This window comes from Eptatretus burgeri, chromosome 6, assembly GCF_056783735.1.
Source record: "Eptatretus burgeri isolate ZD-2024b chromosome 6, Ebu_testis_v1, whole genome shotgun sequence".
NCBI lineage: Eukaryota > Metazoa > Chordata > Myxini > Myxiniformes > Myxinidae > Eptatretus > Eptatretus burgeri.
This window is the reverse complement of record NC_140966.1, coordinates 54,822,035-54,840,907: the sequence shown is the minus strand read 5'-3', so window position 1 is coordinate 54,840,907 and position 18,873 is coordinate 54,822,035. Positions and strand designations below refer to the sequence as shown.

The window sequence follows — 18,873 nt, the reverse complement described above, 5'->3', positions numbered from 1 at the left end:
TTTGTCTGGGTCGAAGTGAACTAGCACATTTGAAGATTGCATCATGTCTTTGACTTCTGGAAGGCTGATGACTCCAGAATGGCCTATTTCCAGCTGACGCCTTTTTTAACAGTCAATACAGTGGGCCAAGCATGGTAGCGATGTTTGGGATATACCTGCTTTGTAGTACTGCAGCAAGTCAATGTAAGCCTTAAGTTCAGAAATGTTGGTCGGAGCTGGGGCATCTTTGATTCCTCTGATACTCTCTTCAGTGGGATGTACGATACGATGTACGATATGTACGATATCGATACGATGGCCCAAATAGGTCACAGACTGAACCATGAACTCGCACTTGTCTCTCTGCAGGTGTCGTCCAGAGTTGGAGATAATGCGTAACACACGTTTGAGGTTGTCAAAATGAAGCTCTGAGTGGCCAGTGACTCGGATGTCATCTTGGAAAATGACAACGTGTGGTTCAGCAGCGAACAGGCTATCCATACAATGTTGGTAGATTCTTGGTGTCGATTTGACACCAAAACTTCGGCGGTTGTATCTGTAGAGCCCCCGATGCATGTTGATGGTGAGATATTTTTTGGAATCCTCATCCAGAACGACTTGTAGGGAGGCCGACCTCATGTCAAGCTTAGTGAAGGACTGTCCTTTGCTCAGTTTTGTGTACAAGTCATCGATCCTTGGTATAGGATATTTGTCCAAGGTGTAACATTTGTTGATCAACATTTTGGAATCCCCACAAAGTTGTATCGATTTATCTGCCTTCACAACAGAAACAACTGGAGCAGCCCAATTTGAGTACTAAACAGACTCAATGATACCTAACTTTTCCAGTCTGGCTAATTCTGCATCAACCTTCTCTTGCAATGCGAGAGGAATTGGGTATACTTTGCAGAAAATTGGCTTCACATCTTTCTCAACGTTGAGCTTGGCAGTGAAGCCCTTAAATGTCCTGAGGTCATCCTTGAAGACGTCCGGGTGTTTCGCGAGGAGGTGCTGTAGTACGGTTGGTGGCTTGGAAGCCTGCAGTCGATGGATGTGTTCCCAATTGAGTTTGACAACAACGAGCCAGTTTCATCCGAGAAGTGTGGGTTCATCCCCAGAGTCGACCAAGAGTTGTAATTGGTGAGTGTTGTTGCCATAGATTAGTGACATCACATGACCTGCGGGCTTGTATTAACTAACCGGTATATGTCATGAGTCAGATCGGGGACCAACGGAGGCTGGGTTGTTCAGAATTCCCCCACAGGTTACAGAAAGCTGCTTCACTCGAGTGAGTCGGCAGCACCCGTGTCTACCTGCATTTCCACGGTACGTCTGTCTATATCTACTATAACCAGCATAGGAGTAGACTGTCTGCCAGACTTTTTGTGGAAAAGGTCATATGACTGAACACTGTGGCTGTTAGGGCTGTCTCCATCAGTCATATCTTCCTGGTTATGCTCTGAGTCTCAGAGGTGGGTTTTGCATTCCTCTCTCCTTGCCCTCCATTTTCGAGACAAACATGCAGAGGCGATATGACCCACCTTGTAGCAGCAGTTGCAAGCGGAATTCTTGAAATGGCACGTAGTGGGAGAATGCTCACCATTGCAGTGGAAACAGCATTTACCAGCACCAGCCACCAAGCAGTCTCCAGGCATTTTGGTGTCAGATTTTTTGGTTGAATATTGTTCCACGCGATTGACAGATGACAGGTCAGTTCCAGGCTGGTAAGCGATGACACGAGCAATATCTGCAGCATTTTTATCTGCACACTCCATTGCGATAGCGATCGATATCCTTAGCTCTGGAAAATGTCAGAGTCCATTCAGCAAGTAGGCGCTGGCGAATTCGATGTTACTCCACTCCCACTACAAGCAAGTCCCTTAGCATGTCGTCAAATGTAGTGCCAAACTGGCAATGCTGGGTAAGGTGTTTCAGGTGAGCTATGAATGCCGAAATGGACTGTGTCGAGGTTTGGCGACACATGTAAAAATTGAATTGACTCACAATGATTGAGGGTGTGGGTCCGCAGTGCTCCTTCATAGCTGCCACAAACTCAGCGTATGTTAAATCCATCGTGGTCCTGGGCATGGTGAGATTCTTCAGAATAGTAAGCGTCTTGTTGCCGCATACCGACATCAGGATTGCTTTCTTCTTGGCATCACCCTCTATGCCGTTGGCTTGGGAGTAATACTGTAGACGCTCAATGTGCGCCTCCCAGCTTCCTTCGCGCGGATTGAACTCGTCAATTCGACCGTAGGACATGGTGATCAAGTAGCGTATGCAGGGAAATAACGAGTTGGTAGGCCAACAGCTCACTGAAATAGCTCCGCTTACTCTCCATGCACTCACCAAAATCCCATCTTCGTCGCCATGTAATGTATCAGGCAGGGAAAGCAGTTTTAGCACACCATCAGTCTTTTATTGTGCTCCACACACAGAAACCTCTGTGGAAGATGTTTTGTTATACCGGCTACCACCGAAGATGGCGCTATTTCTGCCACAAACGTGTACACAGTGCCGAAAGAAAGTCTACACCGCCTTTCCAAATTTTCACCTTTTGTTGTCTTATAGCCTGGAATTAAATTGCATTAAATCATACTATTTCCACCTTTATTTACACATCGTAAGCCCCAACTTCCAAGTGAAAAACAAATTTTACAAACTTCAGAAAATTAATTAAAAATTAAAAACCAGAATGTCTTGGTTTTCAAACGTCATCTAAATGACATATATGATCGAGAGTCAGAGGTTACTCTTTGTGGTTTGCAGTGATCAAGTCTGTTTGTGAATTATTTTGTCACATCTGTCCTTTGCTATGATGTCACTTTTATCCGCATGTTCATTTGCACACAATTTAATTATATTACAATGTGCTATTTTGCAGCCATTTCCCTTTTCTCCATGTTTGAATGTTTGTGTCCAGTTGATTAAAACCATTTACCATGGTCCACTCAAAGATGCTTTAAGAGGCAGCATCAGGCATGTTCACCTTATATTTTAACCACCATAATTCCAGGCTCCATATACACATCTGCTATATCATAGCCAGATCTCAAACTTACCTGAGATGCAATGAGCAACTTTTCCATCTTTTTGATATCCCGTTCAACAGTCACTTGTTTCCGTTGAACTACCCTCATGGTCTCCTTCTCCTCTGCCTCAGCCTGCATAATTAGCAAATTCTGTTGTCTAATGTCCTCCTGAAGAGCAGACAGGGACTGCTTCATCCTTGCCTCTTTTGCTTCCGCCTCATTGGCCTGCAGTGCGAAGCACGCTGCATCATTCTCCACACGTACCTGCTCCATTTCCTGCCAAAAGTGAAGAAGGTCTTCAGCACGTCACAGTCATGCTCAGAGAAGACTTTTATGGAGTTCATTTTAGCATTTGATGTTAATGCAAAAGTTCACTTATTAAACAGCTGTTATCTGTATATGTTTCCAATTTAATGTTAATTTCTACTTTTTCTTTATCAATCGACAATTTCTCATCCTTTTACACAACCAAAAGGTGCCCACCAGCTCTTTTGTGCGTGCTCGTAGTGTCTGAATGCGACGTCGTATGTCTTGTGTCTCTTTGTCTGAAACAAGCTGATCCAGAGAGGCCTCCAAGATCTGCTCCTCCAGAGCACCTTTCTTTTGCTTTTCCTGGGCTATATCTTTACTTAAGCTCTCCAGGGTAGAGTTTTTCAGTACTCGTTCCTGCATAAGACAAGGTTTCAGGAAAAGAAAACCAGAATAGAAAAGACAGGTAAAATGAGATGTGGCTATGGGCATTTAAATGGAAGCTTCCAGGAGAATTTGGATAAAATAATACAGGTCTAAAATAAAATATGTTCTTTGGTTGGTTTTAATAAACACAAATGACTATCATTGAATATCAAACTCAAAATTTGATATCGTCAAACTCAAATTTATTTACTGTTTGATGGTTACACCTTACAGAGTGCTTTGTCCGCATTTTTAAGACATGGATCAGGCTATTGTATGAGTATTTCCATATTGTTCTGACTGAAATGTTTTCAAATACCACACGTTCTCATGGGAATTGTTCCAAAAGGTCACAGATTTAATATGGGCCATGTGCTTAAGAACATCTTGATTGTGGAGTGGATAAAGCATTGTTACATTGCTCTCACTGTTGTGGATTCAATTCCTGTGGCTGTTCAGGAGAAATTTCCACATCGTGGTGACTTGTCCAGGTTTGGTTCTCAGCCATAGAAATATTCGCAAACATCCAAAAGCTCTGCATAGAGTATTGGCCTCCACCATCTGCTTTACCAATCCATGGTGTGAACTAGGGCAAATGTGCATGATTATGTTGTGGAAAGAATGCCATAAGTGTATAAAAACTTTATATTTAAAAAAAAAAAAAAATTGGTCGTGTGCTCGCCTCTGTGGTCATGATTCATGACATGCAGATATGGTGATGCCAGTGATTCCACTTACCCAAGTCATGCAGAAGCAAGGTCAGAACCATGACCAATCAGTCCAACAAGACCGATGGTTAAGCATGCTAAATGATAAACATCCTAAATCATTAATGCATTTACATTTCAAACTTCATTCAAATGACATATGATCTAGAGTCATGTGACAGCATCAGGCATGTTCACTGTGCACCAAAAACGTGTTCGCAGATGGCCACATGCCAATAAGTTCCATAAATGTTTCCCAAGCTCGTGTGAAGTTAAAAGCGGGGTTAAGCAAATGGTTCACTTTGTCTGTTTGTCTTATTCTTCTTCTTTCGTATGCAACATGAGGATGCGGGGTAGCATCATTGGCCGAGGGCACAGCGGTGCTATTGAGGCAATGCCCTCTGTAGGATATGGCAGAAATTTGGAAGTTAGAATTTGTTCATGGTACCGGCGATAGCTCACCTACTCTTCACAAAGGACACCATGGGATCTTTAACGTCCACCACCTAATGCTGGCAGACGGGACGCCTATTTAACTTCCATCTGAGGGACAGCACTACACATTGATGAATCACCCTGCCTGTGGAACACTGGGATGACAGTTTAAAGCTGGGTCAGGATTCAAGCCCAGGCTAAACAGCTTAGAGACGAGTGTGCATGCCTCTAAGGATCTAGGCCATCCTGTCTGTCTATTGGGTGGTCGCTAGACTACCGTTTTTCTCAGGTTTTCCGTCTGTCTGTATGTCTGTTGGGTGGTCGCTAGACTACCCTTATTCTCAGTTTTTCCGTCTGTTGGGTGGTCGCTGGAGTACCCTTATTCTCAGTTTTTCCATCTGTTGGGTGGTCGCAAGAGTACCCTTATTCTCAGTTTTTCGTCTGTCTGTATGTTGGTTGGTCGCTAGAGTACCCTTATTTTCACTTTTTCCCTCTGTCTGTATGTTTGTATGTATGTATGTTTGTTTGTTTGTATGTTTGTATGTAATGGACAGCTCTGGAGGCCAGAGAAGTCAACCGATTTTGATGAAACTTGACAGGTAGGTTCATACCAGGATTTAGTTGTATGTTTTTGAGCACCGTTGCTATGGACGCCACCGTTGCCGAGTAACGGGACTTTGAAATTTTTGAGAAATCCTAAAAAAAAAATTGAAAATCAAAAATCGGCTTCCACGCTTTTATGCACACTATAATCAACCTCTTTGTCAAAAAATTTAAGCCTGATCCGTCAAAAACTGTGTGACTAGTATGCAATTATATAGCGACCACCCATGTCGCCTACCGGCTTGTCTGTCTGTCTGTTTGTCTGTCTACAGACGGCAGTTTATGATTGAAGAACTACTTAATTACAAATGAATATTGTATTTTGAACACTGTAAAACACGAATCAGAACATGAATCAGAACATGAACATGCAGGTTAGCAATATATTGGCTCTGAATTTGTAAAATTATACAGAATCTCGTCCTGATTGCACATGTGCAGAGAGAAGTAATGTAATTGTTTTCATATGTCCGCCTGCCTGGCAGTCAAATAAAATTGAAAAATCATTCAAAATAGGAAACTTAATGTCTTTAGGGATGTCATAAAGGACACAAACAACAGGCATGAAGAATGAACTTAGCGTGTTCAATAAGGTGGTTAATTAAGGTGGCATCAGTGGTGGTAAACTTCCGAGAAATTTTTTTTTTTTCTACAACCTTTAAAATCTTTATTTTACTTCAACTGAATTATATACTTGAACACTGTAGAACACAAATTGTCTTCTTGGCACTTTTTTAAAAAGCACTCGTTTTTCAGTACTTGGACAAAATATACCATTTTACATCATCTCGACCAATCAAATTTGAATATCTCTGTCTCTCTGTCTCTCTCTCTCTCTCTCTCTCTCTCTCTCTCTCTCTCTCTCTCTCTCTCTCTCTCTCTCTCTCTCTCTCTCTCTCTCTCTCTCTCTCTCTCTCTCTCTCTCTCTCTCTCTCTCTCTCTCTCTCTCTCTCTCTCTCTCTCTCTCTCTCTCTCTCTCTCTCTCTCTCTCTCTCTCTCTCTCTCTCTCTCTCTCTCTCTCTCTCTCTCTCTCTCTCTCTCTCTCTCTCTCTCTCTCTCTCTCTCTCTCTCTCTCTTTCCCCTTCCTCTCTTCTCTGTCCTCTCTCCTCTATCCTCTATCCTATCTATCTCCCATCTCCCCTCTCTCTATCCTCTATCGAGATTCAAATGAATATGGCAGCTCATGCAAAATAGAGATTGTGCTCGGAAACACAATAAGCAAGAGCTTAAAATACCCTTCCCATGTTCTTTTTCTTAAGACTGCACAGGCGGGGTAAGGTGTTCTATTATATGAACTCTCGAGTTATGAATGGTTATGCGTCTATCCTTCTCGAGGAATTTCCACTGGAAAAAAATTCTAAATACAGGGTGATGAGACTGAAGAAGTTATTAGTTTTTGCAAAAAGTCCTTAAAATTGTTGGGGACACATAATTAATTACCAACAAATAATCTTTTGGGAAAGTAATTTTCCAGCTTAGGACATTGCTCGTTCATGGTGCCTCTTACTGCTGTGGTGTTACTGAGAGCAACTTGGGTTTCCTGCAAGATCCGACTCAAGCTTGAAGCATCTCTCCTTAGAACCTCCTGTTGGGTTAATGCTTTGGCCATAAGATTTCGTGCCAGGGCAGCATCTCCTTCAGCACGGTGCAGCTCAAAAACCAGCTTCCCGTTCCTTTCTTCCTCCTGCTGGATTAAACGTTTGCAGGCTGCGAGCTCCTTGTCTCGAGAGGAGACATCCAGATGCAGTTCTCTGCAATACATGAAGATAAATGAGTGTGTGAGTGAGTGAAAGAAAGAGGGATAGATACGAAGGGATGGAAAGGAGATTTTAAAAAGTAATGAGATGAACGATGACATCAGGCATAACTGACTTGAGGGCCTCCTGTGCTGCCGTAAAAGTCTCATCTCTATTCCTCATGCCAACAATGCTGCTGTTCCACTGATGCAGGAGCTCCTTTTTTTCCATTGCCATAGCTTCACCCTCCATCCTTGCCTGCAGGCCACACACCAAGCCAACTCAAAACAAAACATATTCATCAATGATTCTGGGACCATGTTCTCATCACCACATTGACTTGGTTTTTGGATAATTTATCTGGATGCTAATTTTGCTTTGGTTATTACCAGAAACCTTTTTTTTTAAAATACACTGTTGAGGCTCATATGAGAGCGAGCACACAGAAACGTACAACAAGGGGAGCAGGAGACAAGAGGGGTGGGAGAGGGAAGGAAAAAAAAACAGTGGGTAACAGAGACATGAGGAGATCTATGGAAGGGAAAGGGATGGGTTGGGGTGGGGTACACGTGGTAAACAAGATGGACACTACAGGGGCTTTGAGGTCCTTAAACGATGGGGAGTTTCAGGAAGGAAAGCAGGGAATTTGAAGGTAGGTTTGGGGTGGATTAACGGGGGAAGAAAAGATTGAGGTCTTGGATGGGGGAAGATAAGAGGTGGTGGTGAACAGCTGTTTTGAAGGCCTGGAGTGAAGAATGGGATTGAAGAGAATGAGGGAGTTTATTCCAAAGGTGGGAAAAAAGAGGAATGAAAGAGTGAAGGTGAGTAGTAAATTCTTGATTTTGGCAGTTTCACCAGAAGGGGGTTGTTGACGGACCTTGAGCGTCCTGTGGAAATATGGGGGGGGGGGCAAATCGCAGACAGATCGGGTGGGGGGCGAGACCGGAGAGGAAATGGTAAAAGACAGAAAGACCACCGACCTGCCTGCGGTGAGAGAGTGAGAGGCCCAAAGACTCAGCCTCACCACGGGAGATGCCAATGATCCTAAATGCCTTGGTTTCCATGGCGTGAAGCCAAGAAAGGTGAGAGGCAGGAGCACCAGCCCAGAGGGGAGAGTAGTACTCCATCAAGCTGCGGACGAAAGCTTTGTATGTGGTCAGGAGCTCAAGTGGACCGAGAAAGGACTTTGCACGACGGAGGATTCCCAGTTGGTGACTGGCTTTGGAGGTCAGGTTGGAAATGTGGCTTTCCCAGGAAAGATAATGGCAGATGGTGAGACCCAGAAGCTTGAATGAAAGGACTTCTTCCACAAGATTTTTGAGAAAGTAGATGGGGTGGGGGGGGGTTGGTTCCAAACGGTGCTTTCAGAGAGACATAGTGAGAGTGTGAGATTTGTCAGGATTGAAAGACATGTTCCACTTGTTGGACCAGTTTGTGATTTTACCCAGATCTGCAGTGAGCGAAGAAGTTTTGAAGGACTGGAGGGAAGAATGGGATTGAAGAGAGTGAGGGAGTTTATTGCAAAGGCAGGCAAAAAGAGGAATGAAAGAGTGAAGGTGAGCAGTGATTCTAGATTTTTTTTTTACCAGAAGGATTTTTACTAATGGCTGAGCAATGTTTTATGAAAAGTCAGTTCTGCGCATATACAAATAGAATCAATCATAATAAATAACAAGTATGGTGATTTCAAATAGTGTGTAAATTTTGTGCTCTAATTTTTAAACCAACTTTTGATTTCTTTCAATTCTACTTGAAAGTGTGACTTTAAATAATTTCAGGTAGGTTATAAATACTATAATTTCAATTGTACCAAGTTAATTCCTATATTTTTTCAAAAATTCCTACATTTTTGTGTCAGGGAGTCCAACCTGATAACGAAATCAGCCTGTTGGCATAATTAGGGCTTGCTGGATGTATATTTTGACAATATCCCAATTTAGTCCCGATAGGTACAGATACAGACAACTTTATTATAACTCTTCTCATTTCCAAGTCCCGCGCCGGGTTGATTGGGACCTTTGTGTTGTGTGCCAGTCACTATCTGCAGAGGAATTACCTTGTCCCCTCGATTCCAACTCATGGGTTGGAAATGGTGCAGCAGACACCAATTTCCTTCAGAACATTGGGCTGTTCCAGGAAATGAATACACATCCCGTCAATGTGGGGTATGGTAGTTCTGGGACAGCAGAGTGTTTCATCCGAAACAAGGCTCGTTGGCACAAATCTTGCCATGACAAATTCAGCACCTCGAAACTTGATCGTGTTCGAAGGAAAATTCAAAAAGAGCCCCGTCCAGATTGACAGGTAGGTGCGCTCACCAATGGTTATATCCTGAGATGACTTTCATCTTACAACATCACGATGCGATATCTCGCTCAGAGATGCCAGGAGTAACGCCGCACGTTGTCTGCTGGGATCTTCCCACATTCATCTTTCATGACACGGTGGCGAATGGTCCGATTTGTGTTTTCCCATATGCGTCTCACGAGGGGACTGGAAGAGGAACCTACTGTCGCCGAGATTCGACTACTCATCCCGATCTCAGGGGTCGTACCTTGTTTGTATGGGGTACAATAACCCATCTTTACCCAATGTCACTTACGTTGATCAGGTCCCGGCCCATTTAACTTGAGAGAATTGATCCAGGACATGGTACTAAAGTGGGAAAACTGGGGGTTTATGCAGGTTTGTAATGTGATTTGAAGATATTTTGCCATTTCCGTTGTATTTAAAACATAGATGAAACATATTGCATAATTTGTGACAGCATATTTAGATACAGCAATGCATCTTCTCTGAAAATACAGTCATGTCATTTTTGACGTTTTTGACCTTGACCTTCATGGGTGACCTCGACTTGGGCTCCCCTTCTGAAAATGCAGGTTATGGTCCAAGTATGCTGTGCAGCAACTTTGTTGCTGATATCTAGTAGGTAAAGGTTTTGGCGAGATTTTTACGTTGATGACCATTGCCATGGTACCAACGTGGGAAAACCAGCTTTTTATGCCACTTAGTAATACAATTTGAATATATTTTGACATTAGTGAATCGTATAGAATGCAAATGAGGGCGACTAACTGATTTGTAACAGAGTATTTTGATAGAGCTAGGCGTGCTCTCTGGAAATACAGAAAATGTCATTTTTGACCTTTTGACCTTGACCTTCATGGGCGACCTTGACCTTGGCTCCCCTTCCAAAATTAGATCTTATTGGCCAAGGAAGTTGTGTACCAAATTTGGTGCTTTTGTCCAGTCAGTAAATGTTTTGTCGAATTTCTGTCTTAAGCGACCAGACTATACAGGAAGTGCTTCAACATCTTTCGAGTGAAAGACGGTGTTTTGTACAAAAAAAAGATGCAGATTTTTTTTTCCCAAACCACCTCAAGATTTGCTTCCTCCTGTTCCCTGTGGTCTTGTCAGAGAGATTTTTCCCTTGGCTCACAGCAACCCAATTTCTGGCCATCTTGGAGAGGCATGAACAATCAACACTGTTCGCCACAGATATTTTTGGCCTGGGTGGAGAGCAGACATTAAACGTGACTGCTGGGGTTGTAAGTTATGTGCCGTTCACATGTCCCCCACACCATCTATAAAAGCCCCATTGAACCTGATTATTGATGATCGTCCATTTGAAATGGTTTCAATGGATTTTGAAGATCACCTCAAAGCATATGCCCTGTCAAACCAAAAGGCTATCAGTGTAACAAATGTCTTGATCAAATGATTCATCCCCCACTTTGGAAAACCGGAAGTGGTCCACACTGATCAGGGCACAAACTTTACCCCAAAGCTGAAAGAGTCGCTCTGCACTCTTCGATAAGTTCTTCAAGTTAACAAAATCCAAACAGCTCCATAAACACCCAGTTGCAATGGACAAGTGGAGAAATCCAACAAACAAGTTGCCGAATTACTCAATATCACAACAAAAGAATGTTGCGATGGGAAAATCACTGAGTGGGACAAATACAATTTGTTTGTATGTATGGCTCACAATACCACTCAACATGCCTCTACCAAATTTGCCCCTGCATACCTCATCTTTGGAAGGTTGCCAAGGAAACCTATTGATATGGTTTTCAGTCAACCAAACAATGACCAGACACGAAATTAATACGTTCTTCAGCTGCACCAATGACTGATAACAGCTTTTCATCAAGTAAGAAGTACATGGCCAACTCATGCGATATGATGAAGCAGCTTTACAAGTTGAAAGTACGTGGTCAGCCTTATGTTGTTGGTTATGCAGTCTACATAAAGAGACAAGTCTTTCATCCTAGAGGTAGCAAAAAGTTTGCTGACCGATGGCTTGGTCCATACTACAGCATAGCAGTTCTTGGTCCCGTGATGTACAGGATTACTTCTCCTTTGTCCGATTATCCGACAACTACAAACTTCCGGAACTTAAAGCATGCCTACCCCTAACCAGGTGGCCAGTTGGACCCAGAACCTGATCGTGACAAATCGGTTGTCTCTGGGGCGGAACCCCTTGATCTATCAGTTGGACCCCTGCAGAGTACCCTTGACACTTCGGATGAAAACATGATGGCTTGGCAAGGTCAGTTCCCAAATCCTGCAGCCATGTTCCCCAACCTTTCCATTCCTGACAGTTCCCCACTGGGAATGACTTTCGACAATCAATGTCACGACACTCTCTCTGATGCGTTACAAACTGCCCCTATAACAGTTCCCTTACGTAAACCAAAGCCTGTACACAGATACATAATGTGTTGGTGCCTTGCTTTTTATGGTTGTAGTGTATTAACCTCTTGATTGGTATATTGCTACTTAGCACGATGGTGTCCTACATTATATGCAATTCTTTTTCCATGAAAAGGAAAGGAATTCCATAAGTAACTTTAGAACTTTTTTTTTGACATTGTGTGTACGTCTCATATTGTGGTACATCTTCATCTAGGTATTGTCCACAAGATTGCTGTATGCATGTGCTCGTTGTATTGTATGTAATTGCAAGATTTGTAAACTTGCACTTAAATTTAATTTATGCTTTAACACTTTCCAGTTGAAAAATAATTTCATTTTGATTTGCCAATTGTAAAATTTAATTTTTGAAATGTTAAGGCAAATGTCAGGAGACATTTTAAACTAAGGAGGGAGGAATGCTGTGACTATGTTTTATCGCGTTGGTATTTGTACGATGACGTAATACATCGGTGGAACAACTTGAGAGATGAGTACACCTGCATGCATAATGGCGATACAGCTACTCAAGGCTTGAATTAATGTCTGCGGAATAAACTCCTATTTGTCTCCTGAGAATCTGCCTCCGAGTCATCAAAGGCACTATATTTTATGTTGGTGGAGTGAGAGAGCTTTGGGGGATATAATGTATTTTTCGAAAGTGTCGTTTGGGTTATTATTGTGTCTTTTACTTGTTTCTTTAATGGATGACATACTTTCTATTGGAGGAAAATTAAAATGACAAATTAAAAAAAAACTATTATTTTACGTTTTTTCCCCCAAAATATCTCAAAGGCTGACATGCCATTAAGTTACTATTTTACAGGCCATCATTCAAAAGGAAAAAGTTAAATTGCCCCCATCAATTCCTTAGACTAATATTTGAATCATCAAATCACTGCATCCACAATCAAGCACCAATAACGTTTTCACAATGTACAACAGCCAGTTACAGTGATCTCCGACCTCAGAAGCTGCCTCCCGAATTGCGTTGTTCTCAAGGACTTGGGCTTCCATTTGAGCATTCAACATTTCTAGCTTCTCCTCAAGGTTCAGAGCTTGCTGCGTCAACCTGTCCACATGCAGGTCCTGCACAAGAGTCCAAAGAACTTAAACGCATGAAGTATTCAATGTCATATCAATCAATACCAATAACATTTCTCTTTTGGAAATATTCTCTCCAATTGACAGCACAAAAATGGTTATTAATATCAGCAGTGACAGAAGAATGAGGACGTACTGATGGTGTTTATTTAATCAAACCTGAAATGGCACACAACAATCTATGAAGCCCGGTCTTGTTCTCTGCACCAATGGACCTCAAATAATGCTATGCTAAAGGCCCGGTCACACCTTGACGTTTTAGCCAACGTATGCCGATTTTTGAATTTTTTTTCTAAAACGCTGGCACACGTTGAATACGTTATGGGTAAGTTTTGATAACATTGAGAGCACGCTGAAAAACACTGCCATACGTCGTTGTACGCTGGCTTTAAACGTTGTACTTTTTGGTTGTCCTCAAATTTTTTCATGCTTGAAATTTCACGACGTATGCCGGCGTATGACTCACACGTTCCGCTACGCTGGCCACAAGTTGTATGCACGGTCTGTGATCGTTGACAGACGTCAACACATGCTACTTGTAAGTTAATCATAAGTTGAGACACGCCGAGGTAATGTTTAGCATACCCGAAACTTATTTCTAACCTATGATTAACGTGTTGTTGGCACGTTACGCGATCGTTGCCACACATCGACAGACGTTACTTTTAAGTTACTCATAGGCTGAAAGACGTCGGTATAATGGATCGTCCTTGCATCAGCGTCCACGGCCACGGCAAGGACACTTATTTGCAGCATTCTTCAAACTTTTCTTCGGCATGATGAGGATGTTCACACTTCGATGTCTAGCTTGGCTATGATTCCAATTGTCCATCGGCAGCGTCTATTTAAAATAGTCGAGTTTGAGCATTTTAACACGTTCAGAAGAAACGCTTCAAATTTCAAAACCCCAGCGTCAATAAACAAAGGCGAGTGACAGCAATTTAAATCGTTCATTGTAAACAATGAAAATAGCTGAGTGGTACCGTTTAAAAGTCGTTGAGTGTAAAAAAAATCCAATTGTTGAGCGCAAGCGTCTACTTTCAATAGTGGAGATGCAGCCATTAAAATCGTTAAATCGTTAAACGCAAGGACGATCCATCATAACCCACTCCCTCCCCCTCACACTCACCTACTACTGCCAACATGAACAAACTACTACTAATACTAATACTAATACTGATACTGTTACTGCTGACATGGACATCGACTCAAAAAGGACTCGAAAACACTGTTGGGTTCCCCTTTTATGAACACTATTTTTATATACCAATTCCCAAAACCGCTGGGAACACGTCTTTATATGGCAGTTGTAAGTTAGAAACACGTTAATTTATTTTTTTTTGTTGACCGGAAGACGTCATTGGAATACGTCTACATATGTCGATGTGTGTTGGGACTACGTAAAGAATTGGTTCAAAGCACGTCAAACATAAGTTAGAAATAAGTTTCGCGTAAAAAAGACATTACCGCGACGTGTTTCGACTTATGAGTAGCTTATAAGTAGCCTTTGTGGACGTGTGTAAGCGTCCACATATCGTGTGTAAAACTTATCCCCATCGCATGCGGAACGTGTGTCATACGCCGAGTACGTCGTAAAATTTTGAACATGTTTAAAATTTCTTGACGTACTCTACTTACTACGACGTATGATAGCATACTTTAGCGTTGTACTCACGTATACCAAACTTACTCATACCGTATTCAACGTGCCCCAACGTTTTAGACACATTTTTCTTAGGTCGGCATACGCTGGCAAGATCGCCAAGGTGTGACCGCGATGTTGTCACTTCCATTTCTACGGCAGTTATGATTCGAATCGTTGTGCGTCAGCCTTTTAATAGGCTACGTCACGACATCGTCGGCGATGCGTGCAACGCGCTATGCCTAAGTTAGACTATCGTTGGGCATCGGTTGTGTAGGCCGACAACAGGTTCAGCATTCGTTGGTATAAGTTATCTATAACACAACGAAACGTTCTGTGTCCATTACCAATGCGTTATACATAAGACCAAGTCGCTATGAATACGTCCGAATCTTTAAAAAAAACCATCAAAAGTTCAACGTCAGCCAGCGTTTTAGATACATTTTAATACGTTGCCATCGCTGGCTAAAACGTCAAGGTGTGACCGGGCCTTAAGATTATAGGATGGATTTGCAAGGAGGAGGGGGGAGGGAGGGAGGGGAGGTCGTTCAGCTCACCTGCTCCTTCTTACATTTTTCTGCCTCATGCCTTTCCACACCACCTTTCTCCATGGTTCGAAGCATGACAGCTGCCTTTCCCTCCATGTCACCCCTAACACCCTCCGTATACAGAACCTTCAATGCCAGATTATCACTTTCTGCTCTCATTGCAGAAACTGGTGGGAATAAACATGTAAGGTTATTATTGTCTCTTTCAATTGAATCATCTGTCACGGCTCATATCATTCATGCATCATTAGTATTTGATCAATTGTCTCTTAAACCTTTTGTGTTTGGATGAAATTTACAAAACTTTTTGGTGGTGACAGCCTATCTAATAATAACAGTATAGTACTTACTGTTGAGAGTTAAAGAAAGTTGCCATTATTTTGCTGGAAAAACTCAAAATATTTAATTCAACCTCATTTGGCCAAATGCAGTTCTGTGCTTATTACCTCAGCCACCAAAGGTGGACGGAGGTTATGGTTTTCACCCGTCTGTCTGTTTGCTTGCCTGTGAGCAGGATATCTCAAAAAGATATGGACAAATTAGGACGAAACTTGGTGGAAAGGTTGGGTGTGTCACAAGGATGGATTGGTTCGATTTTGGTGACAATCCGGATCTGGATCCGGATACAAGAACATTTTAACTTTTAACGATATTCTTCACAATTGAGAGATAGGGCCAAAAACTATATACAGCATGATATTTCAAAAAGTTGTGGACGGTTTATGACAAAACTTGGTGGATGAGGTGGTAAGGTGACAAGAACAAGCTGATTTGATTTTGGTTTAAGTCCAGATGCAGATCTGGCCTATCCGGATACAAAATATAAACTGTTCAGCCTGGCAGAAGTATGTGCTCTGCCAAGTGCCATTCTAGTTGTTTCATAAACCTTTTTTAATGCAATGAATGGTTAAACGTTATTATACTAAACCTGACATCCTTCAGAGGGAGCGTAAAGCTGACTTTCTCATTTGTGATCATGTGGAAGAAAAATATCTTTGAGCCTTTAAGCCTTTGAGCTTGTTCCATGATCACAAAGACCCTGCCAACAGATTACATTTTATATGTTGTAGTATAGGTAAATATATTAAGTTAAAATGTATTCCAAACAAATAGTTAAATGATTCTTGAGATCCCAGGTTCAAATCGAATAAACTCCATTGAATTGTCCATTGATTCTAATGTCCTTGCAACGCATGTATTATATGTACAAGCTCCTCCATGAACACTGACAAAAGCAAATGGATGCATTCTGGAATCGAAATGATTGCACTGCACTGATGGAGTCAAGATAAAACAAAGACACGATGGGCTGATTACCTTATTTCTGCGTTTGAATTTAGTTTGTCTTTCCTGTGTTACTAATAGACTCTTACACTGAAAGCCACTTCCTCATATAAATGTTTGATTTGAAAGATAATCCACTTTCTAATCATATATTTTGAAAACAATAACAACGATGATGCTGGCAATGACAACAGCAACAAACGTTTCATGACCATCTTCCCTTTTTTGTTCAGGGGGTTGGTCCAATGATGCCATTTCTCCATATGGGTAAAAATGGATTTACATTCATAAAATACAGAAAAGCAGTCCATCAATCCTTCCTGGCAATATAACCTCTGTTAATTGTAGGCCTAATGAAACAAGATTTTAATCACATGCCCTTTACTAACACCACTTATTTACTCATTTCTTAATGTTGGTCTTTCTGGTTTCTTGTGTGGTCTTTATTGAGGTTATTTTACTTCCATGCAAAAGCTCAACCTTTTGAGGCTTGTGTTCAGCTAGGGCTTTGTCTTTGTACATTTCACCGACAAAAAAAATTCAAACTTTGGCTTGAGTTATTTGCAAACAAAGTTCAAACTTTGTTGCTTCTATCTCACACGGAAGACATGTATCGCACCAAGCTTGTGCTGTCGCTTGATCTCATCACGACGTTGGTGCTCTAGCTCGCGTGCCACTTTGAGCTCCTTTTCATGCTGCACCCGTGCATCCGAGAGTGCGACACACTCCTTGCCCAGGCGTTCGAGTCTTGCCTGGATCTTCGCCAGTTCCTGTTGCTTTCCAAACATATCTCGGCCAGTCTCCTCACGCTCTACCCTGCCTTTCTGCACGTCTTCCATCTGCAGAAAAAACAACAATATTGAAGAGTTGTTGAGAGGAAGTTCTGAAAAACTCTTGTGTTCAGTTATCAAGAAGCCAGAAATACAAAAACGAATTTTAAGACCACAAATACTGTAATCATGAATATAGGAGCCATATAGCTATTACATATGCAAATAGAGTGGAATTTTTAACCCACTCTAATGCTCAACACAACACACAACCCCTTTTGTGTGTATGCAATAAATAGATGGTCCCATATTGCATATACAGCATCAGCATCTTTCCTCCTGTGTGTGTGTGTGTGTGTGTGTGTGTGTGTGTGTGTGTGTGTGTGTGTGTGTGTGTGTGTGTATATATATATATATATATATATATATATATATATATATATATATATATATATATATATATATATATATATATATATATCCAACCAATAAGAAAGATGTATCCAACCACAAAAAAAAAAAAAAACTTGATCTACCCTGCTAGTCTAGTAATAAAGAAGTGAGTTCTGATCCAGTCTCAGGTGATGTTTCACCTGCTTCTCAGTGGGATTCTTCAGGCAAAGTAGACTATTGGCAGCTAAATAGACTAACTTGGCTAAATACAGAGTGGGATTCCAGTTGGGAAGTGGGTGAAACATCACCTGAGACCAGATCTGCACTCGCTTGTTTACTACTTGACTAGTAGGAAAGATTTAGTTCCTATTTTTGTTTAATTGCATCTTTTTTCTCTAATATATAATTTTTTACATATATATATATATATATATATATATATATATATATATATATATATATATATATATATATATATTTGACTTGGCCAACTCACCAGCTCCTTGATCACAAAATCCAGTTGCTCCACCTGCTTTGTCAGGTGACTTTTTAGGGTGACTTGGAAGCGCTTCATCAGAGGCTAATGGGAAAGGGTAGGAATTTTCCAGATTCAGATCAGTTGCATAATAAGAGGGAGAACATGAGAATAAGATGAAAAGTACATAACATTGGTATTTTGGTAATATATAAGCTGTGTCAACATTGTGATGGACTCATTTTCTCTAAAAGTGTTTGTGTTATGCTTATGGATAACTCACTGTCGTTCAGTTACTCTTAGGTAAAATAAAATGCCAAAGTAACACATTAAGGATTCGTTTCATGTGAAAGATGAGTGGTTTCATTATATTTCTTGAGTCACATGTGCAAGTAATTATTGAAATAAATGTATCAAAATGTCAGTTTAGGTATAGTAATAAAATTAACAAGCTATTCAATAAAAATGTTACAAGGTACAATCAAACGTTTTTGAGTGATATGGGGTGATGACATTCTGATATACTGTAATCATGAACTCAACAAGTCAAATATCATGATCTCTACAACATTACCATATATTACTCGAGTTTTCTCTGAGAAGATCAAGAACTTTATGACTGGTCTTGACAATGCATCTGCGATGCTGGGTTCAGTGTCCATGTTCTTAAATCCTTTGTTCTCATCGTCCTTTACATTTTCCAATCAATGATCAGCTGATTGGTTTTCGTCTTGGTCTCCCAACAAGACATCCTCTCACAACAATGGTGTAGTGGTAAAAGTGTCCACTTTT

The 18,873-nt window shown here is 41.3% G+C and overlaps 1 protein-coding gene across 4 annotated transcripts in view; it reads right to left on the bottom strand.

Annotated features, from left to right (window-relative positions):
* The window catches only part of CCDC40 (coiled-coil domain 40 molecular ruler complex subunit), a 191,596-nt gene that overhangs the window by 40,922 nt on the left and 131,801 nt on the right, over positions 1-18,873 (bottom strand). For all 4 annotated transcript variants that reach the window (XR_015059209.1, XM_085885112.1, XM_085885111.1 and 1 more), the window contains 8 exons: positions 18,103-18,186; positions 17,063-17,282; positions 15,169-15,326; positions 12,832-12,954; positions 7,304-7,425; positions 6,939-7,182; positions 3,495-3,677; positions 3,042-3,287 (listed from right to left, as the gene is read on the bottom strand). Coding sequence is in view for 3 of the 4 variants with exons in the window: in XM_085885112.1 (XP_085741238.1) it covers positions 3,042-3,287; positions 3,495-3,677; positions 6,939-7,182; positions 7,304-7,425; positions 12,832-12,954; positions 15,169-15,326; positions 17,063-17,282; positions 18,103-18,186 (1,380 nt within the window). In the remaining variant the exon portion in view is untranslated. The remainder of the gene's footprint in view (positions 1-3,041; positions 3,288-3,494; positions 3,678-6,938; positions 7,183-7,303; positions 7,426-12,831; positions 12,955-15,168; positions 15,327-17,062; positions 17,283-18,102; positions 18,187-18,873) is intronic.